Here is a 21,854-nt window from a genome sequence, read left to right as displayed (position 1 = left end):
CTAACTAAGGGGAGCAAATAATCACTCCCCTCAAAAAAAAATTCACGTCGAGGTTTGTTAACTTTAAACGACCATGCAGAGAAATAAAAGCAGTATTATCCCCTCAGCACAAACGTTTGTGTTTAAATACACTATAATTAAATTCCAGTTACATTCATTACCATATAATTACAAAATTTATGCTGTTATATGATTTACTCTAGACTGATTGGACGACGTCGAAGAAACGCTGAATGTTATCCTTCAATAAACCTCAGAAAATGACCTCATTACGTCAAATGGGATGTCATTACGTAAAACAGGTCTACGCGATTTAATACAATTTGTGACTGTTATACATCGATAAATTCACACAACAACAAATTACAAACAATTCGTATATAACGTCATCCTATTGATCCAGCCATAGCAACTGAGTTTGTTTATTCTTCGATGTACGTAAAAATCCACCGTGACTATGATTATTGATAACACATTGTCATGTAATAGAATCTACGGTTACCATGATTAGTAATATTAGTAATAAACAAGTTTCCCATGGGGTCCAATGATCACGGGACACAAAACCCCAAAAAGTGTTTCAAATAAAAAAAATTGAAATCATGTGGCTTGTATTCTGTTAATTCCATATTTGACATTATAACAAACAATTAACAGATCAAATATGAATATTTACATTTCAATTACATTTATTAGAATAAAACGTCATCTCATTGGTCCAGCCGTAGCAACGCGAGCCTTTTCATAGCTCGATATATGTAAAAATGACATCATCAGATAACGTCACTTTATACTGGTGTTTTGTATTATTTTAAAACTAAAAAAACTAAATATAATAAATGAAAATAAAACATGAGCTTTTAGCTTTATTATTAGTAAGTATGTTTTAAATTAGTTATTTATTTTACGTTCATCTGTCTCATAGTTTTAACGGCGGACGGAAAGAAAGCATTTGAAAACAGTTTTGTTCGACAAAAATGTGTGCAGATGATTTGCACTACGTGTATGATGACAATTTATTTCAACAGTAGAACGCAGTAGTTACTAGTTGTAAAGTCAAGAATGTGGGTAGCAGTTTATTTTTCAGTTTGTACATCAGGCACAGTTTGTGACGTTTTTCTCCATTCTGATAAAGGAAATGCGTCAGTTCCCTTATATAATAGCTGATGGGATGTTTCCCGGACAGCACCACAAATTGTACGGAAAGCATCTAATTGGATATTTTCAAGAGAAAATGCCTGATGAATGGTACAATTAGCATAGATAATGTCTGCGTAATTGAATATAGGAAGAATAAATGAGCTGCACCTGTATATTTGTTCTAATGACCTGTATAATCTATATTTAGAAGAACGGAGACAGTTTATTAGTTTACTGATATGGGTTATGTTATGGTTGTCAGCTTACTTGGCCCTAGCTTTTGAACTCATCGGCCTTGGTGGTGTCATGGTTAAGTCGTCGGACATAAGGCTGGTAGGTACTGGGTTCGCAACCCGGTACCGGCTCCGACCCAGAGCGAAGGAAGAAAATGTTTTATTTAACGATGCACTCAACACATTTTATTTACGGTAATATGGCATCAGACATATGGTTAAGAACCACACAGATACTGAGGAAACCTGTTGTTGCCACTTACTGCGCTATTGTTTTCGATTAGCAGCAAGTGATCTTTTATATGCACCATCCCACAGACAGGATAGTACATACCACGGCCTTTGTTACACCAGCTGTGGAGCAATTACTGGGATTGCAGAGCAAGCTGTTATAGTACATGCCTTTCATGGGCGCAAGTTCTGACTATACATCCAGCTCTTCCGTCCAAGAAAGATGATGAATGTCCATAAGTGCAGCTTTAAAGGCATACTGTCACGGATTTAACGACCTTATTTCTCTAAAAATGGATAATAAATAAAAATTACATTAATTGTTGGAAACCAAATCTAGCTATCGCATCACCTTCACTGAAACATGATGGAGTGAAATCCATGTCAACCCTCTCGGGAATTTAGTTTTTGAATTATGGACCATTGCCATAATTCAATAATTTTTACAAAATATCATTAATAAATGGAGTATGGTGCTTATGACGATGGATGAATAAAGTACATTTAGGGACAAATCAAATAATTTTTGTTCAGGTAATACTTGGTTAGACAATTAAATAGGTCAGTGGTCTGGGACAATATGCCTTTAAGCGATCTTTCGTCGATCTAGAACTTACAGTTGTGTGACAAAGTCATCTAAACGTGAAACTTGCTAAGGGGTATTCTCATTACGCGATTAGTCGCACCGACTTGTCGCATGCGATCGAATCGCACTGTTGAGAACACCTAAACTGGAACAACTTTAGTCTTACACGTTCCGATTTTTGTAGGGCCAACAAATCACATGTTACAAGTCGGTTTGACTATTCACATAATGAGGATACCACTTTTATCGCAAAAGTCGACATCATCATCGCTCAAACCCTGCAATTACCCACAGCAATCAGCAATGCCGTGGAGTTTTTAATTCTCCATAACACATTTTTGTTTACCTTGGACTATAATATATATATATATTTTTTCAATGGCATGTTGTTTTTACCGTGGACATTTCCTCAATTACACGGGTTGTTCCTGCAGGGCTAGCTCTGGGTGAAAATAACATTTCGCCAAATTGTTTATTAAACCGCAAAAATCAACAGTTATTTTCTAAAAAAATGTCAGTTATTACATAAAATTATTTCGCCATATTAAAATAAAATTCGCCAATTGCTTTCAAAATTCGCAACTGGCGAATTTGGTTAGTGCCAGAGCTAGCTAGCCCTGTTGCTGCCAAAAAAAAAAATGTAGTACCTATATCCCTCCTTTAGATTTAGTAAAGGCAAGACAACACTAAAGTGTCTCATCTGATGTTAACAAAATGAAGCTCATGACACGCACTTCTTTCCTCCAGGCCAAACCGGGACACGTATTGACAGGCAGCGTTTCTGTGTGTGTGGTATATTCGGAATCCCGCCTTGTAAATATCTTGGAGCAGGCGCAGCGCAAGAACATATCTCTGTTTGCTCGGCTCCTTGTCCGTCAGCTGCGGGTTGTAGACAGAGCACGTCTCGCACGTATGGATCTCGATAAGGAACTGGCGCACGTCATCCAGCTGGTGCTTCCACAGCAGGTCGGGCAGCACCTTCCATTCCCATTCCTCAATGTCTATTTTTAAAATATCCAGCTTAGTCTGCAAGAGAAATACAAAAATTAGGCACTCAATCGGGCAAGATTTCAATGTCTATTTTTAAAATATTCAGCTTAGTCTCCAAGACAAATACAGAAATTAGTCATACAATTGGGCATGATTTCAATGTCTGTTTTTTAAATATTCAGCTAAGTCTGCATGAGAAATACAAAAATTAGTCACTCCAATCGGGCAAGATTTCAAGGTCTATTTTTAAAATATTCAGCTTAGTCTCCAAGATAAATACAGAAATTAGTCATACAATTGGGCATGATTTCAACGTCTATTTTTAAAATATCCAGCTTAGTCTCCAAGACAAATACAGAAATTAGTCATACAATTGGGCATGATTTCAATGTCTATTTTAAAAATATCCAGCTTAGTCTCCAAGACAAATACAGAAATTAAGTCATACAATTGGGCAAGATTTCAATGTCTATTTTTAAAATATCCAGCTTAGCCTGCAAGAGAAATACAAAAATTAGTCACTCAATCGGGCAAGATTTCAAGGTTTATTTTTAAAATATTCAGCTTAGTCTCCAAGACAAATACAGAAATTAGTCATACAATTGGGCATGATTTCAATGTCTGTTTTTTAAATATTCAGCTAAGTCTGCATGAGAAATACAAAAATTAGTCACTCCAATCGGGCAAGATTTCAAGGTCTATTTTTAAAATATTCAGCTTAGTCTCCAAGATAAATACAGAAATTAGTCATACAATTGGGCATGATTTCAACGTCTATTTTTAAAATATCCAGCTTAGTCTCCAAGACAAATACAGAAATTAGTCATACAATTGGGCATGATTTCAATGTCTGTTTTTAAAATATTCAGCTAAGTCTGCAAGAGAGCATCAGAAATTAGTCACTCAGTTGTGCAAGATAATAGAGTCCCTTCCATTCCCATTCTGCAATATCTATTTTTAAAATATCCAGCTTAGTCTGCAAGAGAAAAAAAAAAATTAGGCACTCAATCGGGCAAGATTTCAATGTCTATTTTTAAAATATCCAGCTTAGTCTGCAAGAGAAATACAAAAATTAGTCACTCAATTGTGCAAGATAATATAATATAACCACTTTCTTAATAAACTTTGTTTTGTTTAACGACACCACTAGAGCACATTGATTAATTATCATTAGCTATTGGATGTCAAACATTTGGTAATTCTGACACGTAGTCATCAGAGAAAACCTGCTACACTTTTCCTAATGGGAATCGGAAATTGTTTAACGTGCACATTCAGAGCAAGCTGTTGTAGCGCACGCCCGTCCTGGGCACAAGTACCGTCCACAGCCAGTTCTTCCGTCCAGGACAGGAAAAGGGTTGGGGTGGGTGGAGGAGGGACCGCCTGCACTGGCAGGTGCAAGGGAGCACCTGCAGTCCAACCGTAGCAGGCAACAGGCGGGAGGACTTTTCCTAATGTAGCAAGCGATCTTTTATATGCACTTTCCCATAGACAGGAAAGCACATGTATACCAAAACCTTTGACCAGTTGTGGTACACTGGTTGGAACGAGATAAAACCCAATCAGTTGAATGGATCCACCGAAGTGGTCCGATCCTGTGATGCAAGCACCTAAAGCGAGAACTCAACCGACTGGACTAAATCCCGCCCTTCCACGAAATATGACGTCATCATCTGACAGTGACTGTGAAACACTACTATTTTTAAATGATGTTGATTAAACAGATCACTCAGTGGCCAATGCCAAGACAACTGCCCATTTTAGACCAGACGTGTGCTGTACTGCTTTATCAGTTCGTACAATCACAGAGCAGAGAAATACGATCTGCAACAGAAACTAATGTAACATAACATACTGACCAAATGAAAGTTATGTGCAATATGTGTAATCATGTCGCTTTTACTGTTTTAATGATTTTATTATGCCAGTGTTTCTGCCAGAAAGAAATGTTTGGGTATGGCGCTATGGAACTGAATGCAACCACAGTCAATAGGTGGTATGGGGGACCTCCCCCAGAAGGAAGGAAATGTTTTATTTAACGACGCACTCAACACATTTTATTTACGGTTATATGGCGTCAGACATATGGTTAAGAACCACACACATTTTGAGAGGAAACCCACTGTCGACACTACATGGGCTACTTTTCCAATTAGCAGCAAGGGATCTTTTATTTGAGCTTCCCACAGGCAGGATAGCACAAACCATGGCCTTTGTTGAACCAGTTATGGATCACTGGTCGGTGCAAGTGGTTTACACCTACCCACTGAGCCTTGCGGGGCACTCAGTCAGGGTTTGGAGTCGGTATCTGGATTAAAAATTCCATGCCTCGACTGGGATCCGAACCCAGTACCTACCAGCCTGTAGACCGATGGCCTGCCACGAAGCCGGTCCCCTCCCCGAGAAAGAAAATGGGTTAAGTTTAGGGTAGGGGTTAAGAAAATTGTACAGTAATGATGAGAGTAATTAATTTTGTCAAAAAGTTAACTTAAAAAAGTAAAATTTTGGGTATGGCACAATACCCGTTTTACCCTCTGGCAGAAACGTGTATGCACAAAACACACATGCACCTAAACTATTGGCTAGGAACTGTTATTAACTTATTAACATTGCTATGAGAGAACAAGCAATCTGATTGCACTGATAAAGCAATACATGTCCGCTACGGGGCCCAACAAACATTTCTTATATCTTAAGTTCAAGGGCCATAACTCTGTGTAAAATGGGTAAGTCATCATAAAAGTCAAACTTGATCTGTAACAGTAAAAGAGAAAGCTACACACAAAATTTCAGATCAATATCTTTAAGTATTGCAAAAACAATGTCCACAAAACTAAAGTTCAAGGGTCATAACTCTCCGTCAAAAATGGGTTAATCGCCATACATGTCAAATTTTATCTGTAACTAGACAAAGCAATACACAAAATTTCAGCTCAATATTTTGAAGCACTGTGTAAAAAAAACATCCAGAAACATTTATGTGGGACAGACAGACAGACAGAAGGACGGAGATGAAACCTATAGTCCGCTCCAGTTGGACCAGTAGGAAAAAAAGAAAGAAATGTTTTATTTAACGATGCACTCAACACATTTTATTTATGGTTATACGGCGTCAAACATAAGGTTAAGGACTTCATGGGCTACTCTTTTCGATTAGCAGCAAGGGATCTTTTATATGCACCATCCCACAGACAAGGTAGTACATACCACAGCCTTTGATATACCAGTCGTGGTGCACTGGCTGGAATGAGAAATAGCCCAATGGGCTGGACCAGTAGGGGGCTAATAATAGTGAATATTTCATTCGATACATCTGCTTACTTTCAAGTGTCCCAGCTGTTGTTTTATAGCAGCCAGCGTTTTCATGAGCCAGCCGTCTGGTTGTGACGTTCCGTTGAAGTTGGCCAGCCCAAGCCGGTGGAAGTGAACACCACTGGCACGGCGGTAGTCTTTCTTCTTCATACTGGAGAGAAAAACAAAACAATTCCTTTATCCTTGCTATATAACCCTTTAAAGGGACATTCCTAAGTTTGCTGCCATTTTTAAGATGTTATCAACTAACAGAGACTTTTTAATGATTGTAATTGCATATCAAATATATTTTTCTTCATAAAATATTAGTGGCTGTATATTAAACGTGTTTCTGATCGTTGTAATATTTGTACTAGGTTAAATTTCATTTTATTTCCTAAAACAATTATTTTTTCATATGTACGAAATTATTTGAAGACAAAATCCAGTTTGGGCTTCTTACAAATATTAAGACAATCAGAAACACACTGAATATACAGACACTGATATTCTAAACACAAAAATATATTTAATATGAAAGTTTAATCGTAGAAATATTTTATTAGTCACAAACATCTTACAATGCAGCAAACTCAGGAATGTCCCTTTAAAATCCTCTTTATTGAGGCTTGTTCAGTAGATTTTTACACTTAAAGGTGCTATGTCTAAGTTGCTATAACGTCCATTCCCGCCAAAACTATATTAATTTTTTAAATTAAAATATAAAGTTTATACCTTCAGCTATATGCCTATCAAAAATTACAACCAAATAATTGCATTTACTAGTAAAAAAACCCAGTGTTTTAGGGGTGATCTTGAGAGTATGTCATACACATTAACTAGTGATGTCACTGTTCTATGCGTACACATTCAACACACTAAGGTTTTTTTCATAATTCTTTGCAGACAACTAACAAAAAGACCCAAAGATGAAAGAAAGAAATGTTTTATTTAACAATGCACTCAACACATTTTATTTACGGTTATATGGCATCAGACATATGGTTAAGGACCACACAGATTTTGAGAGGAAACCCGCTGTCGCCACTACATGGGCTACTCTTTTCGAATTAGCAGCAAGGGATCTCTTATTTGCACTTCCCACAGGCAGGATAGCACAAACCATGGCCTTTGTTGAACCAGTTATGGATCACTGGTTGGTGCAAGTGGTTTTACACCTACCCATTGAGCCTTGCAGAGCACTCACTCAGGGTTTGGAGTCGGTATCTGGATTAAAAATCCCATCCCTCGACTGGGATCCGAACCCATTACCTACCAGCCTGTAGACCGATGGCCTAACCACGATGCCACCGAGGCCGGTTCCCAAAGATGATGACCATGCTATATTTAGCCATAAATTATTTGGGAAACACTTCTTGTCATCCAGTACAAAAATTATTATTCTAGAGTTAATTATGGAAAGATTGCGTGGGATCGATTAATTACAAATAAATATGAAAATAATGAAATATTGTAGTTTCAATTTTAACATAGGACCTTTAATGTTAGTTGAATGTAATGTGATACAAAAAGATGGTTCCAGTCAAGCAGTTATTACTGCGGACATAAATATTTACGGACAATAACCACAGCAAGGTCTGCGTAAGCAGAAAATTTCACCAAATTGTCTTAGAAGTTTTAAGAAATTGCAGAAACCCAGTTATTTGTTATCAAAATATTGAATGTTACAGTAACATAAAATTATTTCACCAAATTGAAATGTAATTTGCAAATTGTTTTTAAAATTCTAATCTGACAAAAATTTTGAGTGTCAGAGCTAGGGAAGATAACAATGAAATTTATTCTTTCATTTCATTTTAACTTATTTTCGTCCTTATATCCAATTAAGGTTCAAGCACGCTGTCCTGGGCACACACCTCAGCTATATGGGATGTCTGTCCAGGACAGTGGGTTAGTTGTTAGCTGTTAGAGGTTAAGACGTTAGTGAGAAAGAAGAGGGTGTAGTGGTCTTATACCACTGAGTCGTTAAAACTCGCTCTTGGTAATAGCCGGTACCAGGCTGTGAACCCTGTACCTACCAGCCTTATGCCCACAACACCACCTTTATTCTTTCATTGTACCATTCAGTACACTCAACTCTAGGGGGAGATAATGACATTGTAATGACTTCACTGTAACTATAGGTATAATTATACCCAGGGGAGATAACAACAGAAAGAAAGAAAGAAAGAAGTGTTTTATTTAACGACGCACTCAACACATTTTATTTACGGTTATATGGCGTCAGACATATGGTTAAGGACCACACAGATTTTTTTAGAGGAAACCTCATAGGCTACTCTTTTACGACAGGCAGCAAGGGATCTTTTATTTGAGCTTCCCACAGGCAGGATAGCACAAACCATGGCCTTTGTTGAACCAGTTATGGATCACTGGTCGGTGCAAGTGGTTTACACCTACCCATTGAGCCTTGCGGGGCACTCACTCAGGGTTTGGAGTCGGTATCTGGATTAAAAATCCCATGCCTCGACTGGGATCCGAACCCAGTACCTACCAGCCTGTAGACCGATGGCCTAACCACTATGCCACCGAGGCCGGTAGATAACAACAGTTCACTGTCACTACCACCATACCTGGGATCAAACGAGTGAACTTCACAGCCAATCTTCTTCGAGATAGCATCATCAAAACTGAAATCTTCACCAATACTGAAAAAAATTAAACGAATAATAATTAAAATGTTACACATGTACATTGTGCTTCTTAACATTTCAAATTAGTTGTTTCCAAGACAACAGTGTTCGACAAATGTTTGTGAAAGTCACTAGCCCTGAATGAAGCTTTGACACGTGGATGCATACAGCTAATACCAGGCAAGATGACATCATTTACCTAAATGACATCATTAACCTCTTACCCAAATGAGTACTGACCCCTTACCTGAATTAGTACACGAGACAACTGACCTCTTACCCGAATGAGTACACGAGACAATTGACCCCTTACCCGAATGAGTACACAAGGCAATTGACCTCTTACATGAATGAATACACGAGACAATTGACCTCTTACCAGTGATAGAAATAAGCAGAATTTTTCATTTGTCTACCAGACAAGTGCATCGGGAAATCTACTTGTCCAGCAATATTTTCACTTGTCCAAATAAATGTTTTGGTTTATTCAAGTACAATGACCATATTTTTGATTTCTCAAAATTAAAACTCCATTGAAAATGTTTACTTGTCCACTGGACAACCATTGAGGTACATTTTGCTTGTCCGAGCAGATTTTCACTTGTCAGGACTAACGGACAAGTGCTTATTTCGAACACTGCTTACCCGAATGAGTACACGAGACATGGCTTCTTTGGAATGTATTTGTCGTCCGCACACACGTCCCACCCTCCGTCGGTCACTTTACCAAACCGCTGCTGATCCAGACACTCGATCTGCTTACTGTCAACATAGCTACAAACACACACAAAGAAAGGAAGGAATGTTTAACGACACAGTAGCTCATTTTACAACCCTCTACACAGCGACCGATTTTGGTCACATATTTTTGGCAACTAAAAAATTTCATATTATCAATACTCTTCAAAAAAAGTAGGAGAACTCTAATAATAATTTACAATTGCCAAAATTGTAAGGTATATTAGATGTGGGAAATGGTTATATGGTAATAGTGAATAAATTGGGCAAACATTACAACTAGTAGTTCAATATTACAGTAGGTTTTATGACCACCAAAGATCGTGAAGGACGATTGGGGTCAGAGTGAAATTTGACGTTTTTTTATCAGTAAATCAAAAATTCAAACAATAAAAATGACTAAAAACAAAACAATAACAACTGTATGATCAACAGAATGAAAAAGATTGACAGAAATAATGTTCCACAGTGATTAATGGACCTTCATGGAAATTGTAAAAATCCAGAATGACACTCCATGCATGTGTACAGAAGCAACTGCATGATGCACGTGCAAACTATGGAATCGTTCGGTGTGTTGATAAACAGACCTGAACGTTCTTTACCAGGATGTCAGTGGTTAAAAAGTATGTTTGGTCTAATAGTTGATATTAACATTAATATTTCAGGTTCACCTACCTTTTTTGAAGAGCATATATAAAAAATACAAGTATGCGAAATCTGGCTCCTAGGTGGAAAAGTTAACATGGAGGCCTGTTGTAGACCAAAATAATGTTTTAATAAAAAAGGAAACTATGATTACTTTTTAAACTTGATCAATCTGAGTGAGTGTCTTGTAACATGGCAGACTTATGATCAATCCTGTTGTAGTTTATGAATAAAATATCAGCCTTCACAATTCAGAAATTGACCTCAGAAAAAAGCTAATGTTAAGACAAGTCAGGGCTTGCAGCATTTTTTTTACAAAATCCACTAGCCATGGGATCAGTGATATTAAAATTTTACTAGCCATGATTAAAAATTCACTAGCCCTACTTTACTTAGTTAATACAATTTTACTAATAGTAATAATCAGATATGTTACCTAAAGAGGGAGACAGCGATTAAGAACACTAAGACTGGTGGTGTTGGGGGCAGGATATTCATACATTGTGTATTTACAAAACAGACTTAAATGCAGCATTTGACAACAGCATTTTTTTTCTACTAGCCATTGGACATGGCAATAGCAGTCATTTACTAGGCCAACATTGAATATCAGTAGCCATCTGAGTGAGGCTACCATAAACTAGAAGCTCAGCAAAAGTAATTCACTTCAGCTAAATACATCTTACCTCAGCAATTTAAATTACACTGCTTTTTATGTCACCGTGCTATGACAGAGATTCATCCAGGACTTTCGCCTATTTTTCATAACTGATGGGATTGGGAAAATTAGCACAAGCAGGGGCGGATCCAGAAAATCCATTTGGTGGGGGGGCCCAATGACATGAGGTGAAATGCCAAGGGAACTTTGGAGGGGGATCGTAAAAAAAAATGAAAATATATAATAAAATATATAACTGTCGCAAATTTAGGGGGGGGGGGGGGGGGGCCCCCTAGATCCACCTCTGACAAGTTGGGATATGTTTTCAGGCAATGGGAACCCATACACATATATGTATGTGTACGTCATGTGCAGTAAATCATCACTTACTTGTGGTAGAGATATGATAGCTCTGCGTGTCCGAGACTCGACAGCTTTTTTGGGGACACTGTTAAGAGTCTTTCTGAAGGAGACATCTTCAGTGTGTGTGTTTTAACCTGGAAAACAATTGAGACATTCAATCTCAACAACATAAAGACTGTGCCTATATATACAAGTATATCACTTTTTCTGTAGGTGAAATCTTCTTTGTGTGTTTTAACCTGGAAAACAATTGAGACATTCAATCTCAACAACATAAAGACTGTGCCTATATATACAAGTATATCACTTTTTCTGTAGGTGAAATCTTCTGTGTGTGCGTTTTAACCTGGAAAACAATTGAGACATTCAATCTCAACAACATAAAGACTGTGCCTATATATACAAGTATATCACTTTTTCTGTAGGTGAAATCTTCTGTGTGTGGGGGCGGGATGCAGCCCAGTGGTAGAGCGCTCGCTTGATGCACGATCAGTTTAGGATCGATCCCCAACAGTGAGCCCACGACTGCTATATCAAAGGTCGGTGTATGTGCTATCCTATCTGTGGGATGGTGCATATAAAACTTTTTCTGATACCTTCTTTGTGTGCATTTTAACCTGTGAAACAATTGGAAAAATCTTAGCGGGTTTCCTCTGATCTTCGTGTGTGTGTAACCGGAAAACCCTTCGTGTAATAGAGACATTCAATCTCAACAACATAAAGAATGTGATCACTTTTTCTGTAGGAGAAATCTTCTGTGTGTGTGTTTTAGGGGGCGGGAACCTGCAGCCCAGTGGTAGAGCGCTCGCTACATGTCAAAATTGCCAAATTTTTTACATCCAATAGCCGATAATTAATTAATCAGTGTGCTCCAGTGGTGTCATTAAACAAAACAAACTTTTTTTTGTATGGATTTTAACCTTGAAAATCAGGGTTACAGAAATGAAATATATTCAACTAGCCCATCAGGTCAGAATGAACTAAAATTTACTACCCCGCCAGAATTTCTTCTAGTCTGCCAGCCTATAGAACAATATATTATTGTTTTACAATGAGGCTAAATTGGAACCACTACTAAAACAGAACCATTTTTGTTGGCGAAAACGGAATCGATTTGGATATAACGGCACCTCAATGTATTGGTAAAGACGGTATGGTTTTAAATAAAAACATTTTAGCTATAAAGGCATTTCAATGTATTGACTTCACTTATATATACAAGCATTATTATTATTATTATTATTATATCACTGTTTAAGTAAGACAAAACATCTTTGTGTGGGATTTAACATGTCAAACAACTGAGACATTTAAATCATAACTTACAAACTTTGTCTTCATATAGAGAGATTATTATACGAGCTTGTGTGACATACTGATTTTACGAAACGAGTGCCAGGATTATTGTACTGCATGAGCAAGCGTGAGGGTAATATATGAATCCTGACACAAGTTTCCTAAAATCAGTATGACTCACACACAAGTGAATTAATTTCTTTATTATTGTTGTTATCTTTTATGAATAACAAGGGCTATCTGAATATATTTCAACCACAACTAGGAGACAATATAATGACATCATACATGTATTACACATTAACAGTCTGAGCTAGGACTCGGGAAGCAAAATTACGTCATTACACTTGTTATTACATACATGTGTGTGCTTCGTATGGTTTTTATTAAGTTTGTTACATGGCAGGGTTTCTGCCAGAGGGTAAAATGGGTATGACGCCATACTCAGATTTTTTAGCAGATTAAAAAAAAAAAAAGTTAACCTTCTGACAAAATTAATTACTCTTATCATTAATGTATGATTTTCTTGACCCTAACCCTAAACGTAACCCATTTTCTTTCTGGGGGAGGCCTCCCATACCCGCTGATTCCATAATACCATACCCAAATATTTCTTTCCTGCAGAAACACTGCATGGAACCACATGGATAATAAACACATACAGTATATCAGCCTTTCAAAGAGAGTGTGAGAGGATGCGTTCTAACACCATACAGCTGGCGCGTGTGGCAGAGGTCGGTTTCGGGGGTCGAAGCCCCACCTGCTTAAGCATATACACATATTTAGTTTTTTACTAGAGAAGCATGTTTCAACACACACACATACCCAACCCTATAAACTTTGCTCAGTCTCCTCATTATAATTACCATTGCGTGAAGGATTTACTTTGTTTACTGGAACCAGACATGATTATTTACATAGAGGATTCGTCACGAGTATTTTTTAATATGGAAAAATATCAACTGAGTCTATGTTAATCGGTATTTGTCGAGGCTCTGCCGAGACAAATACCGATTAACTAGACGAGGTTGATATTTTACATATTAAAAAAAACAAGTAGCGAATTCTATTTATCCTATAACACTTCTAAAATAACATTCTAATTACTTTTTTAGTAAATCACAATACTAAAGTCTCCGCCATCGATAATATGACGTCATCATGATTAGCACAGATTAGTTTGAAGTCACGCATTTAAAACAAATCTTTGAAAACGTTACGTTCAGGTACACGGGTCTTGTTGGCTTGTAAGCAAATGACCCATCCACAGCAACAAACTACCTAGAGACCTTGCAGATTTGCATACCATTATTAACCGGGTTAATAAAATAAATTATCACATGGGTTTATGACATGGATATCATGGGTAAGTTATAGGATAAATACATTTATATCCCAAATTATTATTAAACATTTCTTTTAGCACTATTAAGGGTAAATTGGGTTTTTAAAAAGAACTTTCGAATTTTTTCCAACTCAAAATTCTACGACTTTCCAGGATTTCCATGACCTGTAAGAAAAGCCAGTAAAATTCAGCAGTTTTACACCTTCTGCAATGATTTGTAATGCTACATACGGTCACTACCCCATCTAAAATTACACCACACTCAACAATACAACCCCTCACAATCTGCCTGTCATAATGACATAAGTTGGCCATTGTTATTTCTTTCTGTTTGTATTTCTGCTGGTTTGGTTTAAATATAAACATTAGATAGAAATCTGTTGAGAACAAAATAACAAGGATTGGCTGCATTTGACTTAGGTTCTGGTATGTGTTATCCTGTCTGTGGGATGGTGCATATAAAGATCCCTTGCTACTAACAGAAAAATGTAGCCATGGGCGTATGACTCGGGGGGGGGGGGGGGGGCAACTGTACCCCCAAATTCGGGCCAAACAGTGGGAAAAATTCGGGCAGTTTTTATCTGGGTAAAATTTCGGGCAAATCAACCCCTCCAGCCCCCCTAAATCAAAGAGTCCCCATACGCCCATGAATGTAGCGGGTTTCCTCTCTTAAGACTATATGTCAAAATTACCAAATGTTTCACATGCAATAGGCGATGATTAATAAATTAATGTGCTTTGACTGAGGTTCATAAATAAAAAATAAGATAGTTGTTTTAAAAACATTACCTAACTGTCAATAGCACCTCCTCTCTCCCCCCCCCCCATAGCATTGCGTTACACATCACATAATACCCACTTCCCCCTACAGCGTTATATATAATTGTTGACAGTCTCCAATATTTTGCAGAGACAGATTTAGTGGGGGCCCTAGGGGCCCACCCCCCCCCCCCATAATTTTTGCGATAGCTATATTATTATTATATATATATACTCTTCAAAAAAAGAAACGCAAAAGGGTACAAATGGGTTACAACTCCGATTTTATGTTTCCTACTGGTTCATGCTTTGTGAATATAAGGTCATTGCATGTCCCAAACACATTCCCACGGTTACATTCGATAAAACGCAGCTACTGTACAATAAAGTTCCAAAATGTGAATATTCGCAAAAACGCAGCCACGTGCAAACCATGTCACCACTGCACGTGCAACATGAACACCGACAGTATAAAAGTGCAGGGTGTTCGCTTGCCTGGCCTCTGTATCTGGCCGACAGTTGACAATCCAGGACATGCCACGTCTCAGTGAACCGCAGAGAAACAATGCCATCGGCCGACTAGACGCAGGCGAATCCAGAACTGCCATTGCCAGGGCATTCCATGTGTCCCCAAGCACCATCTCCAGACTGTGGGACCGTTACCAGCAACATGGATCAACACATGACCTCCCTAGATCCGGTCGACCACGGGTCATTACCCCCGGGCAGGACCGCTACATCCGGGTACGCCACCTTCGGGAACGATTGACTACTGCCACCTCCACAGCCGCAGCAATACCAGGTTTGCGCAGGATATCCGACCAGACCGTACGGAACCGAACGTCCAGTTCGAGGTGTCATCTTAACACCACAACACCGTCGACTCCGACTGCAGTGGTGCCAGATTCATCGACAATGGCCTCAACTGCGATGGAGACAGGTGTGGTTCAGTGACGAGTCCCGATTTCTGCTCCGACGTCATGATGGAAGATGTCGCGTGTATAGGCGTCGTGGTGAACGTTATGCGGCAAACTGCGTGCAGGAAGTGGACAGATTCGGCGGGGGTAGTGTCATGGTGTGGGCAGCCATCTCACACACTGGCAGAACTGACCTGGTCCACGTGCAGGGCAACCTGAATGCACAGGGCTACATTGACCAGATCCTCCGGCCACACATCGTTCCAGTTATGGCCAACGCCAAAGCAGTGTTCCAACATGACAACGCCAGGCCTCACACAGCACGTCTCACAACGGCTTTCCTACAGAACAACAACATTAATGTCCTTCCTTGGCCATCGATATCACCGGATTTGAACCCAATTGAGCATCTATGGGACGAGTTGGACCGACGCCTCCGACAGCGACAACCACAGCCCCAGACCCTGCCCGAGCTGGCAGCAGCCTTGCAGGCCGAGTGGGCCACCATCCCCCGGGACGTCATCCGTACTCTGGTTGCTTCAATGGGCAGGCGGTGCCAGGCAGTTGTCAACACACGCGGAGGCCACACCCGGTATTGACTCCAGATGACCTTGACCTTGGTGGTGTGTCCTATCACTTACTCACAATGGACTAGAGTGAATTGTGAACAATCCTGCAACATTTGGTAATTATCGGACTCACCATTCAATAATTAAATCAATTCTCCAAATGTTACGACAATGTGGTTTTGCGTTTCTTCTTTTGAAGAGTATATATACAAATGTATTAATTTTCATTTTTTTTACGATCCCCCTCCAAACCTCCCCCAAAGTTCCCTTGGCATTCCACCTCAAGTCACTGGGCCCCCACTCCTCCAAATGGATTTTCTGGATCCGCCACTGTTTTGACTTGTATTAGTACACAAGCTACAAAGTCCTACCTTGCCAGATCTTGTACGTTTCGATTTGTTTTTCTTCATGGCGATCACATTTCCATTCTTGTCTTTTCTGTTACGGTCAAAATCTGAAATATTAAAATAGATAGGGTTACATATACATACATGTATGAAATTATTGGGAGTTACACGGAAGCGGTATGGCCATGACCGTACCACTTTTTGGGATTGTTCCAATGGAGCGTTTTTTTCTCTTCCTATACTGCTCGCATAGCATAGACTCATCATATACATTGCTTTCATGGCTGTACTAACTTTTAATTGCTTTCGACGCTCCTCATTTAAATCCTTTTTGGGTTATTATAACATTAACTCCCATATCGGAAAGATTCTCCTAATACCCAGGAATCTGATCAATACTGTAGAATACTTTATTTTCGCGATTTAATGAAAATGGGTCAATTCGCGAATCTCCCAACCCCCGTACAGATGTCAATAATTTTGTTTTAAAAACGGAACTTAGTTTTGCTGGTTGTTACGCTAATCTGTAGAACTAAAAACCGAAAACAAACAAAACGAAATTTGAAGGCACAAGCTACTAGTACTCAGTAACTTAAGTTTGATTGAAACAATATTTATTGCCGTCAAAATACTAGTTCAAAACGGTTTGTGATTGGCTAACAGGCCAAAAATAAAAATAAAAGGAAAACAGCATAAAGCTTTTTAGTGTTAGTATTGTTTTATTATCATGTATGTACTTACAATCGTGTTCTTGATTTAAAGTTTTAAACAGCTTTTGTGTTTTGTGATTTGTTCCGTGACAGGAGGGAGCACCGCTTTGTTACTACTAGCCTAGTACATCGGAAACTAATGTGGTATAGTTGAACGAGACTACTTTTTTTTTTTTTTGTCGGTCTTTATAAAAATATAATTTCATTCACACGCGAAAAACGCGAAAATAAAGTATTATACAGTACATGCCCCTGAAATCTGTGTGACTCTTTCATTGGTTACGTAGAAATAAATCCAAAATAACCCATTTCCTTTTTTGCACAACCCAGTATGTAAATCCAAGTAAATGGTGCTCCCAATTTTGCGCAAACAAAAAAAAAAGGTTATAAAATGCAAAATTAGATTTGTGCGAGCAACGCGTGAATGAAGCAATTGTTCTCACAATCTTCCCCGAGGCCTGCAATATATGTATATGTAGGTGGCCAGGGTTTTAGTTTGCACCAAAGTCAAGGCAAAAATATTTGTGCCCTCCCAGGATTTCTGCCAGAGGGTAAAACGGGTATGGCGTCATACTCAAATTTATTTGCAGATTTAATGACTCTTATCATTACTGTATGATTTTCTTAACCCTAAACCTAACCAATTTTCTTTCTGGGAGACAGCAGGTGGATGCAGCATACACATTGTAAATGTTCAATTCTATAGCGCCATAACCAAAAATTTCTTTTTGTCAAAAACCCTGACTCCAAAATTAAGTACAAACATGTTGACATCAAAATATGTTAGCTCAAAATCAGTGAAATGTTAAGCTTTAATTACCTACATTAAAATAATTTGCAATGCATTTCTGAATATCCATAACCAGGGATTCTAGAATTTGTTTTAAATCCACTAGCTATGGGATCAGTGATTTCAAACATTTACTAGCCAGGATTAAAAATTCACTAGCCCTACTTTATATTTACTTAATACAATTTTACTAAATAATAGTAATAATCAGATATGTCAACTAAAGAGGGAGACAGAGATTAAAAAGACTAACACTGGGGGCTGGGGTGGGGTCAGGATATTCATATTTACAAAATAGACTTAACTGCAACATTTGACAAAAACATTTCACTAGCCATCAGGCATGGCAATAGTAGTTATTTACTAGCCCAACATTGAATATCACTAGCCATGAGAGTGGGGCTACCATAATCTAGAAGCCCTGTCTGGCATGGCAATATTAGTTATTTACTAGCCCAACATTGAATATCACTAGCCATGAGTGGGGCTACCATAATCTAGAAGCCCTGTCTGGCATGGCAATAGTAGTTATTTACTAGCCCAACATTGAATATCACTAGCCATGAGAGTGGGGCTACCATAATCTAGAAGCCCTGTCTGGCATGGCAATATTAGTTATTTACTAGCCCAACATTGAATATCACTAGCCATGAGAGTGGGGCTACCATAATCTAGAAGCCCTGTCTGGCATGGCAATAGTAGTTATTTACTAGCCCAACATTGAATATCACTAGCCATGAGAGTGGGGCTACCATAATCTAGAAGCCCTGTCGGGCATGGCAATAGTAGTTATTTACTAGCCCAACATTGAATATCACTAGCCATGGGAGTGGGGCTACCATAATCTAGAAGCCCTGCTAACTCCAGCAGCTGTTAAAGACATTACTGCCCTAACAAAGACCTCACTTCACTTAGAACAAACAGCAAAAATTGCTGCGCACAAATGAGTGACATCTGGATAAAGCCCTGATGGCAACTGGCAATTTATCATTGTTTTCTAAATAAATTGTTGCCAGGTGTAGATCGAGGTACGACATACTTTGACTTACAGGACGTAGCCCAGTGGTAAAGCACTCACCTGATGCACGGTCGGTCTAGGATCGATCCCTGACGGTGGGCCCATTGGGTTATTTCTTGTTCCAGCCAGTGCATGATGACTGGTATATCAAAGGCCATGGTATGTGCTATCCAGTCTGTGGGATGGTGCATATAAAATATCCCTTGCTACTAATGGGAAAATGTAGCAGGTTTCCTCTCTATGACTGTCAAAATAACCATATGTTTGACATCCAGTACAGGGCTAGCTCTGGGTGAGCAAAACAATTCGCCAAATTGTCTATTAAACTTAAAAAATAGCAGAAATTGTCACTTATTTTCTAAAAAAAATTCAATTATATTACATGAAATTATTTCGCCAAACTAAAATAAAATTCGCCAACTGCTTTCAAAATTTGCAATTGGCGAGTTCCAGAGCTAGCCCTGCAGTAGCTGATGATTAATAAATCAATGTGCTCTTGTGGTGTCGTTAAACAAAACAAACCTTTAACCATTACTTACTATGCACGGGGTTGAAAATGGGTTTAACTTTAGGAAGTAATAGTTCCTGTGACTGATCATTGGCCAACACGACTCTGTCAACCGCCATATGGTCGAACACCGAACCCTGTTGAAAAGAAAACAGCAATCTATAAATCATCCGATATCATCATATAGTCGATCTCGCCCCGGCTTGCAAGTGAAATCGTCAGAAATGTAAACTACCAATGTATTACATTTTACAACAAGAAAATCAAAACATGACTACTGCACATGTATTTACTTAATGAAGATAACATTAAACTGCTTGTAACTTGAATATTGTTGAGTTATAATGTACTGGCGACTCGCTAAACAGACATGCAACACGGAAGTAAATATGGCGATCTCGCCACAGCGTGTCCCAACACAAAAATAGTAGTACAAGTGGTATAACCCTGTAGTTTTGGCACAAAAACATGCTGATAATGACAGTAGATATATACTATAATATATGTTGTAATATATGTCTTCTAGCAAGTCTAATATGTATGATAACTTCGCCTAACGATGAAAATAAGTCATGGCGTACTCGCCCGGGGCGACTTCACCAGGGCGAGATCGACATACTTCATATAGTCTGCACACATGGGACAGGATATAGAGATACTGAGCAATCTCAATTTGTGGGCCACTGGACCACAAATGCTTTAACAAAAGTTGCGGTATGTACTATCCTGTCTGTGGGATGGAGTATTAATAAAAGATCACCTGCTTGAAGCCGGTTGCTGCTAACAGAAAAAGAGTAGCTCATGACATGAAGTGGGGAGGGAGGGTGGCATAAGTTTGACCCGTACACCCCTTTCAATGGTTAGGGTTAAATTTAAGGTTAGGTCTTTAGAGCCTTTGATATAGAGTGGTATGGGTCCAAATCTCTCCGAGAGGGCGTCATATATTATAAATATGCACACTTTGTGAACTTTATTTATAATATTTTATGTTTTGCGCTGAATCCGAAATAACATTATACACGGTAACAGATGCTAATAGTGTACTTATAATTCGTACCGCATTCTTAGGCTGTGTATTTCCTCGAGAGAAATACAGGACTGTGAGAAACAATAAACTTAAACAACAAAAATAAATAATAACAGCCTTTGTTCTGAATCGAATCAACCTCATCATAGAAGGCGACGAGTGTTGACATCAGGAACCGAAAACTTCCGCCTCCAACGTGACAAAATTCGTTGGTTCGTAAATTCCTCCTTATAATGTTCAGCACCCTCCTACGATTAGTATCATAGAAGGAAATGTTTTATTTAACGACGGTTATTTACGGTTATATGGCGTCGGTGTTATCATGGAACATTGTCCGATATACTAGTATATGCCGTCAAACTCAATTTAACGACAGATCTATCGGATTACATGGATCCGGAATCACTTATATATAATCACTTTGCGACTGAGAAACTGATCATACGGCTGATGGATACTGGGTTCGCATTCAGTGGCGTAGCGACGCGGTGGATGGGGCAATCCCCCCCATCAAGCATTTTGTCTTCTTTTTACTATATTAGATTTTATAAAATCATACATACATACATACATACATTAATAGTGTGGCCCCCCCCCCCCCCCCCCCCCCCCCCCCCCCCCCCCCCCCCTATATATAATCCACCATTCCTGATACATAGAATAGTACATGAATGGGCGTTAGATATCATTTATCTTACAACGAGTTGTTTCAAAACGTATTCTAACGAGCGAAAGCGAGTTGGATACGTTTTTTAAACAACGAGTTGTAAGATAAATGGTATCTAACGAATACGAATATAGTATTCTGTATCTTACATATCCTGACTAAAAAAAAAAAAACCTGTTTTAAAACAAATTTACATGCCTTTTCTAACGAAAACCTATTCACGGCCGTTTCGCTTATAGTTAACTTAATTGTGGGTCACAGACAAGTCACTTTCAGGTTAACTTGTACGTCATGGAGTGATCGATTCGACGTTTCTTTTTCATTTTTTTCATTGGATGGTATGGCACTGGTGACCTGGTTATCGTCTAG

General features: G+C 38.6%; 1 protein-coding gene across 1 annotated transcript; it reads right to left on the bottom strand.

Moving 5' to 3' along the window:
- Window positions 1–2,081: 2,081 nt before the first annotated feature.
- On the bottom strand, window positions 2,082–21,008 carry LOC121385469 (methyltransferase-like protein 24). The gene is made up of 8 exons (XM_041516166.1): window positions 20,849–21,008; window positions 19,823–19,928; window positions 16,790–16,872; window positions 11,560–11,666; window positions 9,771–9,899; window positions 9,066–9,140; window positions 6,502–6,643; window positions 2,082–3,216 (listed from the first exon to the last, which is right to left on the bottom strand). Exons 1-8 carry the CDS (start codon window positions 20,963–20,965, stop codon window positions 2,887–2,889), a joined length of 1,089 nt encoding a protein of 362 aa, XP_041372100.1. The 5' UTR covers window positions 20,966–21,008; the 3' UTR covers window positions 2,082–2,886.
- Window positions 21,009–21,854: the final 846 nt, after the last annotated feature.

This window comes from Gigantopelta aegis, chromosome 11 (genome assembly GCF_016097555.1).
Source record: "Gigantopelta aegis isolate Gae_Host chromosome 11, Gae_host_genome, whole genome shotgun sequence".
In the NCBI taxonomy this organism is placed as follows: domain Eukaryota; kingdom Metazoa; phylum Mollusca; class Gastropoda; order Neomphalida; family Peltospiridae; genus Gigantopelta; species Gigantopelta aegis.
The sequence above is the reverse complement of the archived record's forward strand: the minus strand, read 5'-3'. Positions and strand labels throughout refer to the sequence as shown.

Excerpts from the sequence above, each read along its gene's own strand:
- LOC121385469 (XM_041516166.1), bottom strand. The coding sequence starts at position 20,965 with ATGATGAGGTTGATTCGATTCAGAACAAAGGCTGTTATTATTTATTTT. Across the intron at positions 19,929-20,848 it reads ATACACAGCCTAAGAATGCG|GGTTCGGTGTTCGACCATAT; the intron begins GTACGAATTATA and ends TCTTTTCAACAG. Across the intron at positions 9,900-11,559 it reads CTATCATATCTCTACCACAA|CTATGTTGACAGTAAGCAGA; the intron begins GTAAGTGATGAT and ends GTGTGTTTGTAG.